Below are 18,145 nucleotides of genomic sequence, written 5' to 3'. Positions count from 1 at the left end.
CTGAGGAGAGTAAACATTTTGTTACTTGGAGTGCAGTGAGTCTATGGAAGTCTCTACCACGGGCTGTGGAGCCCAAGGCCCTGAATACATTTAAGAAAGAGCTAGATAACTTTTTAGATTAAAGGCATAAAGGGCTATGGAGGGATGTGGGAATTGAGATAGAGGATCAGCTATGATCATATTGAATGGTGGGGTAGGCCTAAAGGGCCAAATGGCCTACTCCTACCGCTCATTTCTATGTTTCTATCTTGAACCACTTTCAGCCTCAAGTATCTTACAATGTGGTACACACATTAACGGTGTTGCCGTTGATATTCACAAACATATTTCTTTCTTTTATAGATTTTAATTTTCGTGTTAACCATCAGTTCTTTCCCCTGGAATGCAACCTGCAAGGCCCAGTCAGCTCCCTGGAAACCAGGGCCGAAGGATATCTGAATCTGGAGTCCCTAAACCAGGCTCGAAGCAAAATATTGCCTCAAGGGTGCCTCCTCAGTGCAGTCAGCGACAGCAGGAGATCATGGCAGAGGAGCTACTGAAACTGATGAACTTTGCAGCATCAAAGATTCAGGCCCTGTGGAGAGGTTACTGCACCCGGAAACAACTCTACATAGAGCAGGGTGCAGCCATCCTACTGCAATCCTTTTGGAGGGGTTACCAAGTCCGGAAGCTTCTCTTGGAACAGGTTAGCAGACCTCTCCCCATCCACGTCAAACAGGCAGCTTGCTGGAACCAATATCAAGAGCAGCAGCGGCTGTTAGACGCTGGTCAGGTTCAGGTCCAGAATTGGCATCATTGGCAGAAGGAGCCCGTCCAGCTCCACATACAGCAAAGCCCCAGGTGGGCGAGTAGTTTACAGCGAAAGATCCGTGCTGCTACCATTATCCAGGCGTACTGGAGAGGCTACTTGGCACGGAGGGACCTCGCTGTTAAAATCGGAGCTGTTGTCTACATCCAATCGTTTTTCAGGGGTTACTTGGCCAGGCGCAATCTCAAAGCTGACTCCGAACTCAACATAATACCCCAGGACGAGGAAGCTGAGATGGTGTATTATAACATGTCCTACACCCCGGGGTTTACCAAATCTCAAGCTGCCATTCACGGCAGCTCCCACCAGAACTCCAGCTCCTTTCTAACTGTGTCAGGAACAAGGAGAGTGTCATCAACAGGAAGCAGGCAAACAGAGAGTGGCTCGCTCCTGTACCCAGACAAAAATGACTGTGTCTCTGGGAAGGGTGACACTATCCAAGGGACCAAACCCCGGCGTCTCCTGAGTTGGTGCCCAGATGCTGGACAGGAAAGCTGTTCAGGGACACTGTCAGCCATTGCGATGGACCAGGATTCGAAGAGCAACGTGTTTGTTCCTGGCTATCTGGTAGAAGGTGCTGGTGACACCACTGCAATGAGTGGTCACTACGATACCACACAAACCCGAGGAGAGCTTATCACCCCCAAGGAAAAGAGTCTGGGCCAGGTGAAGTCAGAGAAATGGCAGAAACACCGAAATGTGATGAACAAGGAGAGGACATCAAACCTCCCAGAGACAACAGCAACAAGGCCCAGGTATAGTTACAAGTTTCAGGGAAAGGTGGAGGATCCAAGTGAGAGAAACAAGACAGTGTCCCAGTACCTGGTGAAATCCACCCCCTACACCGCCAACAAAACTCGCAAACTCATTCGTTACACAGAGGAGCTCAGCTCAGAGTCTTTTCTCAGTGACAGACTCTTCAGCAAGCCTCCTGCCTCCAAACAGGACTTCAACCTTTCTGATCTGGAAGCATCCAGACAGACCCCCGTCAGCACATCCAAATCCTCTGGCCGGAAGACCCTGAAGCAGGTGAGGGAGGAACGTGCTGCTGCCAGTATCATCCAGGCAGTGTGGAAAGGTCACTGTACTCGCAGGTCCCTCAGACAACAAGTCGCTGCAGCTACAAAAATCCAGGCCATTTTCCGAAGTTACCGGACCAGGAAAGAGTTTGAAAGTGAAGGGATTTTGCCCTTGGTTTACTCAAAGAAGTCAAACAAGCATCTAATCAAAAGCCCAGGGAGCAGGCCTGTGTGGAGGAGCAGCCATTCTCCACCTGAAACAGAGTCTGAGAAACCTGGAACAGAGACGACCAATTCCACTTCAGCTGATCCTCGGGATATGGGCACTGAGTCCGAACACATTGACAATAAATCCAGAACATTCCATCAACCTCTGCAGAGACAGGAGACAGTCAGAAGGAAGCTGCCAGTCGTCATCCTCACCCCTCCTCCCTCTGTCCCAGAAACAGGTGTAACGTCTGACAGAGAGGATGAGAAATCCGGTCACTCCCTACAGAAGTCCATCCAAACCAAGAAGCAGATCCAGGACAAAGTTAAAGCCGCCGGCACCATCCAGGCAGCTTGGAGAGGATTCCAGACCCGGCAGGAAATCCGAAGGCAAAGCCGGGCAGCAGTGAAGATTCAAGCCCAGTTCCGGGGATTCCAGATCAGGAAGTTACTAAGCAGCATTGGGAGACAGGAAGAGGAAGAGGAGGAGGAGGAGGAGGAGGAGGAGGAAGAGGAAGATCAGAATGGGAGCACAGACGGTGCTGGCTGGGAATCCTCTGGGGATAGTCCGGACTATTTATACTTAATGGCAGAAGCTGTAAGTGGACCCAATGCCAGGGAGTCACCAAGTGACAGGGAGCTGCGATCCCCAGAGGAATTCTGGTGCCAAAATAGCCCAGCTTGGAGAAGCCAGGCTAAACCAGACGGAGCAGGCATTTTTGTCAAGCGTAACCCTTGCTATAACCCCCGGAAGGTCACCATACACGTGAAGGCAGCAGGAGGAGACATGAGCTGAACTGACTACCTGTCCCCAGAACTGCCCAATTGCAAAGCCAACGTTGAATGTGTATTAACAGCTAAAGATAAAAACAGGGAGATTGGCACCTGCCCCTTTAATAAACTAAAAGCCTTAAAATGCACAGACTCCTGCTGTAGTTTCTTACTAACTAGCGACCCCTAGTAGGCTGTTTATTACCACTGTATCTCCTCTTTTGCTTCCATTAGTTAAAATCAGTGACCATTTTAACTGCAAGTTATTCCAGGTCCAGTCACCCATTGTACATAACACTAAGTCACCCAACCTTACACCATTCAGCCCATCTAAAAAGGAACCTTGAATATCTGGCATTTGATTATCTGAATATCGGATTATCCAGCAAGATTGCAAGATCCTGATGCTTGGCTAAACTATGTTACCCAGCATTCGGTTATCCAGAATGTGATTACCTGAATTAAATACTCCCTGCCCGGATAATTATTTGGATAAACAAGGTTCCTCTGTAATCTGTGCTGGTGTTTCTGCATCATCAGGCTCAGCCCCACCCTCCTCTTCATCTCTTTTAGTTTATCATTTTGTTCCTTCCTTCCTATTTTTATTCTGCTTCCTGTTTCAATGTTTCAATGCTATTCCACTCAATCCCACAAGAAAGCCACATGCTCCTTGCTCCTGCTCTCTGGATGAAGAGGTTCCTCCTGAATTCTCCAATTTTTTTTATTTCCAGCAAGATTCTTGGGAGAAACAGGGGCGCTAAAAATAGTTCTCCTCCTCCATTTTTGTTGATGCATTATAGATTATTGATCAACCAGGGAATCAAGGAAATGAGAAAGGGCTCCCAGTGGAGATGGGGAATACTGGATCAGCCAGGATCCTACTGAATGGAGGAGCAGGCCCGAGGGGCTGAATGGTCTCCTCCTGTTCCTATCTTTGATGGTCTTAAAGTTATTCAAAATGAGCACCAAGGTAACTGGGTGGCTATCAGTGCAAGAGTGAAATGGGGGGAGGCACAGACTGATGTGTCAGGCGACCATGGTGGGAGAATTGAGGGAAGCTGGAGGTAGGGAAAATATAATGAATCGTCTGTGAATGTTTCCAACAGCGACTCTGTACAAGTAAATTGTTCGAGTCACATGAGGTATCACTCCCAGACAGACCTGGTTAGATTAGATTCCCTACAGTATGGAAGCAGGCCCTTCGGCCCAACAAGTCCACACTGACCCTCTGAAAAGTAACTCACCCAGACCCATTCCCCAACCCTGTATTTAGTCCTGATTAATGCACCTAACACTCTGGGCAATTTAGTGTAGCCAATTCACCTGACCTGCACATCTTTGGATTGTGGGAGGAAACCAATGCAGATATGGGGAGAATATGCAAACTCCACACAGACAGTTGCCCATGGAGGGAATCGAACCCAGGTCCCCGGCATTGTGAGCTTTGAGCCCCATGCCCCAAGTTAGATTATGCTAAGATACAGGATGGCAGCTAGACTTGGGAATAGAAAAGTGGACAATCGTCATTCTGGGTTCCTCATCACAGCCCTCGACTCCCCAATCTTTCAAAAACTCTATAACAAAAACAGAAGGGTCACTGGACCTGAAATGTTAACTCAACTTTCTTTCCACAGATGAACAAAGAACAAAGAACCTTACAGCACCAATCCAGATACTTGATCTAAATCTGCTGCCTATTTTCTAAGGATCTGTGTCCCTCTGCTCCCTGCCCATTCATGTATCTGTCTAGATATATCTTAAATGACACTATTGTTCCTGCCTCTACCACCTCCGCTGGCAACATGTTCCTGGTCCCCACCACCTTCTGCAGATAGAACTTACCACACATATAGAGTCATAGAGATATACAGCATGGAAACAGACCCTTCGGTCCAACTTGTCCATGCCGACCAGATATCCCAACCCAATCTAGTCCCACCTGCCAGCACCCGGCCCATATCCCTCCAAACCCTTCCTATTCATATAACCATCCAAATGCCTCTTAAATGTTGCAATTGTACCAGCCTCTGGCAGCTCATTCCATACACGTACCACCCTCTGCGTGAAAAAGTTGCCCCTTAGGTCTCTTTTATATCTTTCCCCTCTCACCCTAAACCTATGCCCTCTAGTTCGGACTCCCCCGCACCCCAGGGAAAAGACTTTGTCTATTTATCCTATCCATGTCCCTCATAACTTTGTAAACCTCTATAAGGTCACCCCTCAGCCTCCGATGCTCCAGGGAAAACAGCCCCAGCCTGTTCAGCCTCTCCCTGTAGCTCAAATCCTCCAACCCTGGCAACATCCTTGTAAATCTTTTCTGAACCGTGGGTGGCACGGTGGCACAGTGGTTAGCACTGCTGCCTCACAGCGCCAGAGACCCGGGTTCAATTCCCGACTCAGGCAACTGACTGTGTGGAGTTTGCACGTTCTCCCCGTGTCTGCATGGGTTTCCTCCGGGTGCTCCGGTTTCCTCCCACAGTCCAAAGATGTGCACGTAAGGTGAATTGGCCATGCTAAATTGCCCGTAGTGTTAGGTAAGGGGTAAATGTACAGGAATGGGTGGGTTACGCTTCGGCGGGTCGGTGTGGACTTGTTGGGCCGAAGGGCCTGTTTCCACACTGTAAGTAATCTAATCTAAACAACATCTTTCCGATAAGAAGGAGACCAGAATTGCACGTAATATTCCAATACTGGTCTAACCAATGTCCTGCACAGCCGCAACATGACCTCCCAACTCCTGTACTCAATACTCTGATCAATAAAGGAAAGCATACCAAACGCCTTCTTCACTATCCTATCTACCTGCAACTCCACTTTCAAGGAGCTATGAACCTGCACTCCAGAACCTTACCATTAAGTGTATAAGTCCTGCTAAGATTTACTTTCCCAAAATGCAGCACCTCGCATTTATCTGAATTAAACTCCATCTGCCACTTCTCAGCCCATTGGCCCATCTGGTCAAGCTGTAATATTTTATCTGATCAGTAATGTGACTCCTCCATCTCTTTTACTTCCCTCTCTATCCTGCCTGAAGCATCTATATCCTGGGATATTTAGTTGCTAATCAATGCCCTTCCTTCAACCAAGTCTGAGTAATAGCAATAACATCATATTCCCAGGTACTAATCCAAGCCCTAAGTTCACCTGCCTTACCTACTACACTTCTCATGTTAAAACATGCATACCTCAGACCACCTGTCCCTTTGCGTTCATCATCTGCTCCCTCCCTACTCTTCCCATTCGTCACGCTAACTTCTTATCCAGTTCCCTACAGGCTTTAGTTACTAGCTCCTTACTGTCCACTAACCTCCTCAATTGGTTCCCATTCCCCTGCTGCATTAGTTTAAACCCTTCCAACAGCATTAGCAAAAGCACCCCCAGGACACTGGTTCCAGTCCTGCCTGTCTGTAGGTCTGGCCCATATGCTGCTAGACCTGTTGTAATTTTCCAGCAATTTCTGCTTTTGTTTCTAGTTTCCAACATCTGCAGTTCTTTCGGTATGTTCATCCTTGTGTGCATTGAGTGATCTAGCCTCCACAACTCTCTGGGATAGTCAATCCCAGACATTCACCATCGTCTTAGAGAAGTAATTCCTTCACATCTCAGTTTTAAATGAGTGTCCACTTATTCTGTAATTATGTTCCATGACTTGAGACTCCCCCATTTGTGGAAATATCTTCACATCTTCCCTGTCAAGCCTTGTCAGAATCTGTGTTTCAATGAGATCACCCCTCATTCTCCTAAAGTTTAACAAAGGCCTAATCTTGATAAGGTTAACCCCTTCCAAGAATCAACCTAGTGAATCTCTTTTGGACTGTCTCAGGAATAAATACATCCCTTCTTAAATATAGAGACTGGAACTTTACACAGTACTCCAAGCGCAGCCTCAGCAACGGCTGTAACAAGTGTTTTTAAAGTCAGTGCTTGAGCTTCCACACCCCAACTTTCTTGAACAGGGATTTGCTTGTGTTATTGTGGCCAATTTAAACTAACATGATTAGGTAGTTTGCTATTGTGGAATATCAAGTGCATGGAATACTGAGATAAATAGGTAGTATCAAAGTAGAAAATGATCAATATCCTCCCCACTTGCCTGGATGGGGGCAGCTCCAACAACCCTCAAGAAGCTTGAAACCGTCCCAGGACAAAGCAGCCACTTGATTGGCCCCACATCCACAAACATCCACTCCCTCCACCACCGGTGCTCAGTAGCAGCAGTGTGTACTATCTACAAGATGTACTGCAGAAACTCACCAAAGATCCTTAGCATCCTCCCAGTTCCAAATATTGAAATATTAACACTCTTTGAAATATTAACACTGTTTCTTTCTTCACAAAAACCAGAACTGCCAGTATTTCCAGAATCCACAGTATTTTGCTTTTACAGCATTCTCCACGTTAGTGGGACGGGTGGAAAAAGCAATAAAGGGGAGGTGGGGGCTGATGGTGAGGTTGGGGTAGAAATGTGGTTATCTGGAAACCAGGCAGAGCCCATTACAGACAATATCCACCTTCAGATGCTGTGCAGTGCAGCTGGAAGTAGTTGGAGAATGGCCTGAGTGGGTTCCATCATGTCACTTTGATGGGTGAAAGTTCAGAATCCATGCCTGCTCCAAGGATACCCGGGTCCAATCCATGTGAAAGTCAACCTGCCAGCAGTTGGCTCAGACTTTGGTGTAAACTGCAGCTTGCTTTCATTTCCTTTATGTTCCCTTTTGATGGCTGTCAATATGAACCCATGGCTGGGTCTGTCCGATTACTTGCCTGGAGGTACTGTTCCCATACTGGACAATGACAAGCTGTAGGTGACCACTGGGAGAGCGTATCAGAGAAGCAATCAGATAGGATGTATCTAATTGTTGTGGTGTGGTGGTAAAAGAGCAATGAGGATGAGGGAACGTGGTTAAATATGTGAGGCAATGTCAGCCATGCCAGCTCCGTACCAGGGTAGGTGGCTTTGTAGCTTCTGTATTATTACACTGCCAGTGATGGGTGACATCAGATTGCCAATACCTGTTCAGATGCATAATGGCCTCTCAAGGATGGCACAGATTCTGGTCTTTCAGCAATATCTGCTGCCAGGCAAGTTGTTCTGAGATTGGTGCGTATAGTAAGATGGGGATGTAATTGCAGAGAGACAACAGAGTCAGGGTCAATAGTTAATGAAGAACATTTGGGAAGGTGTGGTGAGGAATCTTGTGGCAGGAATCCTTGCAAAAACCTCATTGCAATTCTCACATGGCCAAAAAGAAATGCAAGATTCAGACACCTGTGTCAGGGAGGGGAAATGAGTCTTACTCCAGAGCATTCTCCAGCCATCCCAATGGTCAGTGGATGTGTAGATGAGAGCAGTTCCAACTCTGTGATGATGTTTGACCCATGATTAAACACTGATTGGGGTACTGAATTTGGCCCTAGCATTGGCATCCTGCCACATTTATTCCAACACAGCAGTAATGATGTTGTTGAGGTGATGATCCTGTAACTGTGCTGACCTCGGAGAAAGGCCTGGCATCATCATGGTCAAAATGACAAACTTCCTGGTCTTTATGACTCACTGATTGTAACAACTTGTCACCTTGTGATGTCACTCTGACATTTTGGGGAAACAGGCTTTGCCAGGTGCAGGTAAATCAAGAGAAAGCTGGGTGGCAAAGGTTGATCAGCGAGAACATTCTCAAGGAGTTAGTGATCCCACAAGGCTCCCTAGTCCAGAGCTTACTTCAAAGAAAACAAAAGGCAGAAATGCCTTGAAGAAAGAGACAACCATTCAAACCTGGGCCCTATGCAGCTCCAAGCACTGGCAACCTGCTCCTATTTGAGATTGTAGTTCTTGTTTACTTGAAGCAGGAGTGAAAAAAAAGGTTGCTTTTGGTATTGTTCGTGCAGAAATCCTAACTCAGAACTTAGCTGAAATTTGTAAGGCAGAAACTCCAGGTACGTGGGTTCAGTGGGAATCAATGGGAACTGGGATTTAAATTCACTTTGTATAGCGGGATTCCACCAAATACACCAATCAGCTCAGAACTTGGTCTCAAAGCAGCAGATTGTGGTTCTTGCCCTTGCTACTCTGCAATCAATGTTTCGTATTTCTGTGATGTCATGGTGTTCCAGGCAGCTCCCAGTTAGTCTTTTCCTTGATCCAGGATTTGTTTCTTCCTGAATGCAGTAAAATTGATATTTTAAAATGTGCCCATGTGCACCATTCATTTTAAGGTCGCTGCATCTCCAGATTTTCCTTGTGGTTTTGGACTCTCCTGTGGTGTTTCCTAGTGAGTGAAATCTTGGTTTCTCTATACTCCTCAACTGCCAACTGTAATCCTGGGCACAAATAATTATTTCTCTGGGTCTGAATTATATCTCTCCACTGTTCTCTGGCAGTTAGAGACCTGGAACACCCTCTGTGCTATTCTTGGACACTTTTGCCTGCCACCTCAGATTGAAGATCATTACTTTTATCTTCCTCTAACTTCTTGCAACTCTTTTCTTAAGTTTCTCTCCCATCGATTTTTCTTGTGATCTTTCACGTTTCCTATTTAAGGAAGCATGTAGATGCATTGGAGGTATTTAGTAGGTTTACTGGATTGATACCTGGAACTTGAGATGTTGTCTCTCGAAGAAAGGTCAGACAGGACTGAACTTGTTTCCCCTGGAGTTGAGAAGAGCAAGGGTGACCTGATTGAAGGGGAGAACATCCTCAATGACCTTGATAACGGTGGACATGGGAAAGGTGTATCCTCTTGTGGGTAAGTCCAGACTTGGGGCACTGTTTCAAATTAGAGGTTGCCCTTTCAGGACAGAGATGAGTGGAATTCTTCCTCCCAAAGGATTGCACAACTTTGGAAATTTTTACCTCAGAAAGTGCAGGAGGTGGGTCACTGAATATTTTGAAGGTGGAGGTAGATAGATAATGGTTGGGCAAGGAATCAAAGATTATTGGGAATAGATAGGAAGGTGGAATTCAAACCGCAAACAGATCAGTCATGATCTTATTGAACAGCCTTGAAGAGCTGAATGGGATTACATCTGTTTTCAAATGTATATGAGGCTCTCCGAACCTCTCAAGGTGTTTGCTTTACATATCTGTGAACCGTCTCAGTGTTTTCTCGTTTAAACACACGTAAAACTTGCCAAGGTCTTGTTCTTCCTCCCATGATCTGAAATCTCCTCCAAACCTAAAACCCTCTAAGATCAATGCACTTTACTAATTCTCGTCTGATTAGCATATCCCTGATTTTAATCCCTTCGCCTTTGGAAGCTGTGCCTTCAGCTGCCTGAACCCTAAGCTCTGGGACTCATCCTTCTGCTTCTCTCCTTTTTCAAGACACTGTTTAGAATCAACTGTTTAGGGCCAGGCTTAGGGTTCGGGCTGCAATTAGGCTTAGGGTTAGTGTACGTCTGTTCCTGACTCTGCTGCTGGTGCTGCTGGTGTTGCTGAGTTTCACCAGCACTTTCTGCTTTTAGAGTAAGTATTGTTGTTACTGATACTCATCCTCAAAAAGAACAGCAAGGGTCACAGAGTCTGTCCATCCATCCCAGATTCTCACTTGCTCTCTGGGTTTTCCTGGTCAAGCTCTCAACCTCCCTGAAACAGCAGCCCGTAAAATGATCATATTAATAATGATTAATTCCAAACTTTCACCCGACTCTAATAATTTTCTGTACTTCTTTCACTCTGGATGCGAAAGAATCATAAAGGAAGATGGAAAAAGATCAATGTGTAGAAATAAGTCACACGAAGACAGATGAGAGAAGAAATGAAAATAAAGAACGTGAAAAAGAAAGAGAAAAAATGAAGGATCATGCAAAGGAGAGAGACAGAGACAGGGAAAAGCGCAGAAGTAAACATAAAGAGAACAAGAAAGCAGAAAGGAGAGAAAGCAGGGAGAGAGAAGCAAACATTCAGAGTCGAATGACTACAGGTGAGACCCGAATAGATAAAGTGGAAGATGAAGCAAAATGAAAAGACTATAGAGGGACTAATCACAAAAACACAATGTTGAAAGATGTGTACATTCTCCCCTTTAACTGTTGCAGGAATGAGTTACAGACTGGAATCGAATTGAGGGGTTCAGGGGGTTTACACATAGAATAACAGATACCCAGGAGTGAGTTACATAATGGAATCTTATCAAGAGATTCAGGTTGGTTTACATTTAGAGAAAAGATACCCGGGAATGAAGTACAGACTGGTGTCTGATGGAGGAGCTCAGTGTCAATACATAGAAAGATACTCAGCAGTGAATTGCAGGTTGGAATGTAATTCAGTGATACATTAAAGAGGGTGGGAGGAGGGATTATGTATATGAAATAACAAATACACTGGAGTGATGTAGAGACTAGATCTAATCAAAGGGTTCATGATTTTATATTTAGAATAACAGATACCTGGCAATGGGTTACAGACTGGAATATAATTGAGGGGTTCAGAGTGGTTTGTATCTTGATATCCAGGAGAGAATTACAGAGTGGAATCTTGTTAAGATATTTGGATTGGACGGTGTCAAGATTCTTGAGGGTTGTTGGAGCTACACTCATCCAGGCAAGTGGGGAGTATTCCATCAGACTCCTGAGCTGTGCCTCTTAGATGTAGGACAGGCTCTGGGAAGTCAGGAGGTGAGCTACTTGCTGCAGTGTCCTTCGCCTCTGACAGCTCTTGTAGCCGTTGTGTTATACCCACTTCAGTTTTTAGCTGATAGTAATACCCAGGATGTTATAGTGGGGAATTCATCCAATGGTAATTCATCCAATGTCAAAGTAGTCGCCTAATAATCCTGTTGCAATTATTTGGTGGGCTCAGTGGTTAGCACTGCTGCCTCATAGCACCAGGGAAACGGGTTCAACTGTACCCTCGGGGAGATTGTCTGTTTGGAGCTTGCACGTTCTCTCTGAGTCTATGTGGGTCCCGTCTGGGTTTTCTGGTTTCCTTCCACAGTGCAAAGCTGTGCAGGTAAGGTGGATTGGCCATGGGAAGTACAGGGAGGGTTTGTCAGAGGGTGTGGGTCTTGGGGGGATGCTATTCGTAAGGTCAGTGTATATTTGATGGGCTGAATGGCCTGCTCTCACACTGTAGAGATTCTATGATTAGAGAGAGTCATTGTCTGGCATTAGTGAGAAGACCCATTGATAGCAGGAGCTGAATAAAGTGCAGCTGTGGAAAATGGGTAATGTCATTTTCTTTTCTGAGTGATGACATTTTACTGGATTCTAAACAAGAGGCAACAAACCAGATGGAAATAAGAACTGAAGGACAATCAAAATCAGTAAATTCCAGCAGAAGTACCACTGACTGTATTCATGGTCAGATTATAAATAAAAACAGTCTCACTGACAATGAACAGGATACAAACCAGATCAACCGAGTCTGGGAATTTCAATTCAAGAAAGTTTGGGGAAATGGGATATGCGAGGATGATCCGATTGAAGTTTTCAAAATAGTGAAAGGGAAAACTCAATACAAACAACTGTTAAAAAAGGAAAGACTTGCACTGACATCGCACTTTGCCTGATATTGCGGGACATTTAAAAATACACAATATAATTAAGCAGAGTCAGCATGTGTCCATGAAAGGGAAATCATGTCTGACATATTTATTAGGATTCTTTGAGGTGATAACATACATAAAGGAGAACAGGTAGACGTAGTATATTTGGATTTCTAAAAGGCATTCGATAAGGCAGCACACATGATGAGGCTTTTTAACAAGAGCTCATGGTGTTGGGGGCAGTACATTAGCATGGATAGAGGATTGGCTAACTAACATAAGACAGAAGAGTGGGGTAAATGGGTCAGAATGGCAAAGTGTAACTAGAGGAGTGCCACAAGAATCAGAGCTGGGGGCGGGGGCACAATTATTTACAATATGTATTAATGACTTAGATGATGGAAGTGAATTATCTCACCAAATGTGCAGATGACACAAAACTAGGTGGGGGGGGCAAACATTGAGGATGACACAAAGAGTCTGCAAAGAGGTACAGACAGGTTAAATGAGTGGGCAAAACTTTAGCAGATAGAATATAATTTGGGAAAATGTGACATTATGCACTTTGTCAGGAAAAATAATTAAATGAAATATTGTTTAAATTGGGAAAGACTGCAGAAATCTACGAAACAGAGAGATTCCAGCATCCTTTTGTATGAATCACAAAAGCTACATCCAAGCCCAGCAGCTAATAGTGAAAGCAATTGGATCGTTGGCCTTTATTTCAATGGGAATGGATTGTAAAAGTAGGCAGATTTTGCTAAAATGATATTAGGCATTAGTCAGACCACAATTGGAATGATGTGAACTGCTTTGCTCACCTTTCATAAGGAGAGGTATACTGACATTGGAGGTTGTCCAGAGAAGGTTCACTAGATTGATACCAGGTATGGAGGGATTGTCTTATGAGGAGAGGTTGAGTAGATTGGGCCTGTACTCCTTGGAGTTAAGAAGAATGAGAGGTGATCAAACAAAGTTCTTAGAGGACTCGCCAGGGGAGATGTGTAAATGTTGTTTCCCTGTCTGGGAGAGTCCAGGGCCAGAGGGAATCGTCTCAGAATAATGGGTCACCCATTGAAGGAGATGAGGATGTTTTTCTCTCTGAAAGAAGTGAGTTTATGCAATTATTTATCATCAAGGTCTGGGGAGGCTGGTAAATAAATAAATTTGAGATTGAGATAGACAGACTTTAAATCAGCAAGGAAGTCAAGTCTTACGGTGAAAAGGAAACAAAATAAAGCTGGGAAATAATAGAGCAGCCATGATCTAATTGAACAGCAGACAAGTTTCGATGGGCTGAATGGTCTACTTTTACTCCAATGTGTTATCGTCTAAAAATCTCCATGTTTTGAGAATAGAATATTCTGGAATAGAAACTGGCTGGTCACCCATCCAATTCACACTGGTATGATTCTCACAGCCTTATCTCCACTGCCTGCTCCCATTGTGCACATTCTAATATCCCACTCAGTCTAATCTCACATTCTCCCTCACATCCAATGCCCTATAATGTCCCACCCAGTCTAATCCCACACCACCCACTCTCTCTTATTGTTCTATGACTAATGAACACAGCATCAATATTCAAACAGTTATTATCTTTGTCAGATCACCATTAATCTGCATAGTTTGTGTGGGGATCTCCTCATCACTGATAACATTATAACTGTTGCCTACAGTTCTAGAATTTACTGCCACAGTATGAACACTTGCTATCAAGTAGCAGGAAAATGAAGAAAGCCTATTCTCTAAATCCAGACCTCGTATTATCTAAACACTACATAATCCCTTGGACACTTCATCCATCAATTCAACTCTGCTGGTCTGTAAATCCAGGAAAAGATCTGATCACATTTATAAATGAAACCTTTCTCTGTTGTGTTCCCAGGTCATATGATGGATCATGGAAATAATGTTGTTCTTGTCCAGACGCCCCTGAGCTGTCATGAGGAAAGCCTGATCATTAAGGAGGACAAACCAGGGAAATCCCTTAAATCTGCCTCTGTACATAACACTAGAGGAGCAACAGCTGACATTGGGTCAAAGGGGAGATCGCAGGATGCCAGTGGTCAGCCCCATTACAGAGGTGAAAGAGACAGTCGAGGAGGTGGTGAGAAAATTCTAGAACGGTGGGAGAATCCATACCCAGAATCCAGGTACGGCATTCCTGAAAACCATAGGTCCTTGACTGTGGAGAGAGAAAGGTGGGGGGACTCCTCAGCACGGTGCCCAAAGTATAGTTACAGGGCCAACTTGGAGAAAGGAGAGGAAGAGAGCAACAGACATCATCATGACAAGTACTACAGTCCTTCACCAGAGTCCCTAAAGGAGCCCAGCGGCAGAATCGCCCACATTACTCATTCAAATACCAACAACCCCGATCTAAAGGTAACTGAGGGTAAGCATCGCAGTTCAGATAAACCCCCAAGGCCAGAGTCTAAAGATGTGAACAGGAGACGGACAGAAAACAGGCATAGCCCCAATGTCCACCTTTATATGTCTGAGTTAGTACCTCATCCTTTTGAAACCAAGAATCAGATGTTCATGGAAACCCGACCCCCAACAGAGCACAGCAAGAGGAAATCCCGAAAGAGCTCAAGAGAGGACACTGCGAATGGCATGAACACCCAGTGGATCCAGGTGACCGAGGAGGAGGCTTTGAATATCCAGGATAACAAAACAGGCAAACTCAATAAGACCAGACCTGAATCGCCAAGAGACTTACCAGCAGACATGGGGTCAAAGGGACGGTCACGAGATGACAAATATTCCAGTAGTCAGATCCAGCCCAGGGTTGAAAGAGACAGCAAAGGGGGAGGAGAGAAGATTCTGGAACGATCAGAGAAGGTTCATCTCTACAGCTCTTACCCAGAGTCTAGATACGGAGTCTCTGAAAACTACATTGCTGTTCCAGTGGAAGATGAAAGTTGGGGGGACCCCTACATTAGCCCTTCATCTCAGCGTCCAAAGTATAGCTATAGGGCTAGTATGGATAAAGGAGAAGAGATTAGATACAATCCCAATAAATACTCCAACAGCACACCTGCAGAACCTAACCTGCGTGTCTCACAAAAGATGGAGTACACTGTGATATCCAACATCAAAACCCCTGAGATCAAGAGAAAACACATAAAACACAAGAATTTAGTCAAGGAACACATGAAGTTTGAACCAGGTGTGAAGGACCTGAGCAATATCCAACAAGTATTGATTACACAGAACCCTGATATGGAACATGGTTTGTCCAAGTCATACTCGAAGACTGATTTTGCTGCTGAGCAGAATTCCAGTGGTTTTGCAGACATTTCTTTGTCAACTGACTATCCTGGGAAGAAAACACCAAAACATTCAAGGGATAAAATCAATGTTCTTGAGACTTGGAACTGTCTGGAATCACAAAACCCTGTGACAAATGAAACAGACGAGTACAGTCAAGATGGTTTCACAATGGGGGCAATAAAGTGTTTGGAGGGATGGGGCAAAGGGCTCACTTATGAAAGCCATTTTGATACAAAACAGGGAGACAGGTATTCTGAAGGATCTCCTGAGAGAAAAGAAACCCATCCAGCACAGAGGCCATCCAATGTAAGGAGGCCCAGGTACAGCTATGGCACAAATACAGACACGGAAGACGAGAGTGCAAATCTCCTGAAAAACAGCATTGCAAACCTATCCCAGATCGATCAACCTGTGCTTAAAATCACCAATAAGTCAGAATATATGGCATCTTCCACGTCAACTAGCCCTGAAATGAACAGGAAATTGATCAAGTATACCAACTCACTGGATGAGCAGCCAGCCACTTTTTCTAACTTCATGAACAAAGCCAAGCAACTTGAAATGGCAACAACCATGCAGCCTGTCTCAGTCTATGAGTCATCGACTGTGCAATGCTCGGTGAATACAGACATGTCAACCAACAACAATCAACAGGTCAATGAAGCAGACCATGTTAGTGGCACCTTGATGTACAAGACTTGTGCTGCTGGAACTCAGGTAGAATCAAGTTCCACCACCTCTCACGATAGGCCAAGAGAATGGCAGAGAGGTGTTTACAGTAAGCCTTACCTCCATGACCTGCCAGATGGAGACACGCATCGAGAAAGCAAGGAGACAACTGTTTCAGGAGATGTCAAACCGATGGTTTCACAGTCATCAACCTCTCTTCGCCAGAGAGTGGTGTCTTCACTGGGAATGACATTAACAGATGGGACTCTGTCTGTGGATATCCCCAGACCAATAGTGTCAGCATCTCGGAAAAATCTCTTTGCAACCACTCCTTACAACTCTGAGTTTGTCTTGAACAAGATACGCTCAACACCTTGTCATTTCAAACAGCAATACCAGGAGTGTCAAAAGAGGTCCCTGCAGACTCGAAAACGCTACCAGGAAGAAGTGAAGGCCGCCCTGATGATCCAGGCAGCTTGGAAAGGTTACCAGACCCGAGCACAGATCCGGAAACAGGCCAAGGCTGCAGTTATAATCCAAGCCGCCTATCGTGGTTACCAGATCAGAAAATTTCTATCAGAGGGCATTAGTGAAAATGAAATGGACGACCTGAACGACATACAGAATGAGGACTGGCAAAACCCTGAATATCTAGATATCTTTCTAGAAGAGATTTCACAGAGTGATTACAGTGAGAGTGATGCGGATTCAACAGAGGACTGGCTAGAGTCACCAGTCAGTGTGGCCATGGGCAGCCCGGGGAATTATGGAAATGACAATGCAGGCCAAGACAACAACTCTATCGATGTCAGCTGCTCAAACCCTTTGTTGCATTATGAAAGCGTTTACCACTCACAGACATGCAACTGGGGAGGGATTTAGAGTCAAGAGGACACTCTCTTATTGCTTTATTCCTTTCTAAAGATAGCAATGCAAGTTTAACCTTAAAACAGCATTTGGAATAAACAAACAACTTAAATAAAGGAAGTGTTATTGAAGTCTGTTTTACATTGTGATGCCCTGCTAAAGCCTGAGCTCAAAGCTATGAGCTTTTTATAGCACAGAAAGAGGCCCTTCAGCCCATCATATCCACGCCAGACATCAAACATCCATCTAATATCATTTTCCAGCATTTAGCCCATTGCCTTGCATCCGTTTCAAGTGCTCATCTAAATACTTTTTAAATATCTTGAGATTTCCCACCTCTACCACCCTTTTAAGCACAGTAGTGCATGCCAGACATATAACACCGTCAAATTTTTTTTCTCCCTCAGATCCCCTTAAACCTCCTGCTTTTTACCTTAAAACTGTGATCCCCGGTTATTGACCCACCACTAAGGGAAAAGAATACTCTCAATCCACCCTGTCTATTCTCCTCAGAACTTTGTAGAACTCAATCAGACTCTCCCTCATACTTTTCTGTTCCAAAATAAACAAACCCAGCCTCTCCCTTCAGGGCTGCAGCATCCCAGGCCAGCCAACATCCTGGTGAATCTCCTGTGCACCCTCTCTAGTGAAAGCGCATGTTACCTATGGCATTGTGACCAGGTCTTTACACAGTATTGCAGCTGTGTAAAAACAATGACTGCAGATGCTGGAAACCAGAGTCTAGATTAGAGTGGTGCTGGAAAAGCACAGCAGTTCAGGCAGCATCCGAGGAGCAGCAAAATCGATGTTTTGGGCAAAAGCCCTTCATCAGGAATACAGCATTGCAGCTGTGGCCTAATGTTGGACATAGCTCTTCACCAAGCAAGAGTCAGACCAGACTTGAAACGTAAACACTGTTTCCCTCTCCACAGAGGCTTCCGGACCTGCTGAGTTTCTCCAGCACTGTTTTTACTTTTGAAAGGAAAAAGTTGATGTTAACATATTAAAGATCAAATAGATTATCCCAACTTCCACCTTCT

The 18,145-nt window shown here is 44.9% G+C and overlaps 2 protein-coding genes across 2 annotated transcripts in view; both read left to right on the top strand.

Annotated features, from left to right (window-relative positions):
• LOC140494828 (uncharacterized) overlaps positions 1-3,002 on the top strand; it is a 57,422-nt gene extending 54,420 nt beyond the window's left edge. Inside the window, exon 2 of the mRNA XM_072594485.1 lies at positions 343-3,002. Coding sequence (XP_072450586.1) covers positions 383-2,830 — 2,448 coding nt within the window. The 5' untranslated portion in view covers positions 343-382 and the 3' untranslated portion in view covers positions 2,831-3,002. The remainder of the gene's footprint in view (positions 1-342) is intronic.
• A 7,258-nt stretch (positions 3,003-10,260) lies between these two features.
• On the top strand, positions 10,261-17,158 carry LOC140494818 (uncharacterized). The gene is made up of 2 exons (XM_072594468.1): positions 10,261-10,727; positions 14,179-17,158. The coding sequence occupies exons 1-2, from the start codon at positions 10,508-10,510 to the stop codon at positions 17,118-17,120; spliced, it is 3,162 nt and encodes a 1,053-aa protein (XP_072450569.1). The 5' UTR covers positions 10,261-10,507; the 3' UTR covers positions 17,121-17,158.
• The last annotated feature ends 987 nt before the right edge of the window (positions 17,159-18,145 follow it).

Source organism: Chiloscyllium punctatum, chromosome 24, assembly GCF_047496795.1.
Source record: "Chiloscyllium punctatum isolate Juve2018m chromosome 24, sChiPun1.3, whole genome shotgun sequence".
Lineage (NCBI taxonomy): Eukaryota > Metazoa > Chordata > Chondrichthyes > Orectolobiformes > Hemiscylliidae > Chiloscyllium > Chiloscyllium punctatum.
This window is presented reverse-complemented; position numbering and strand designations above follow the sequence as displayed.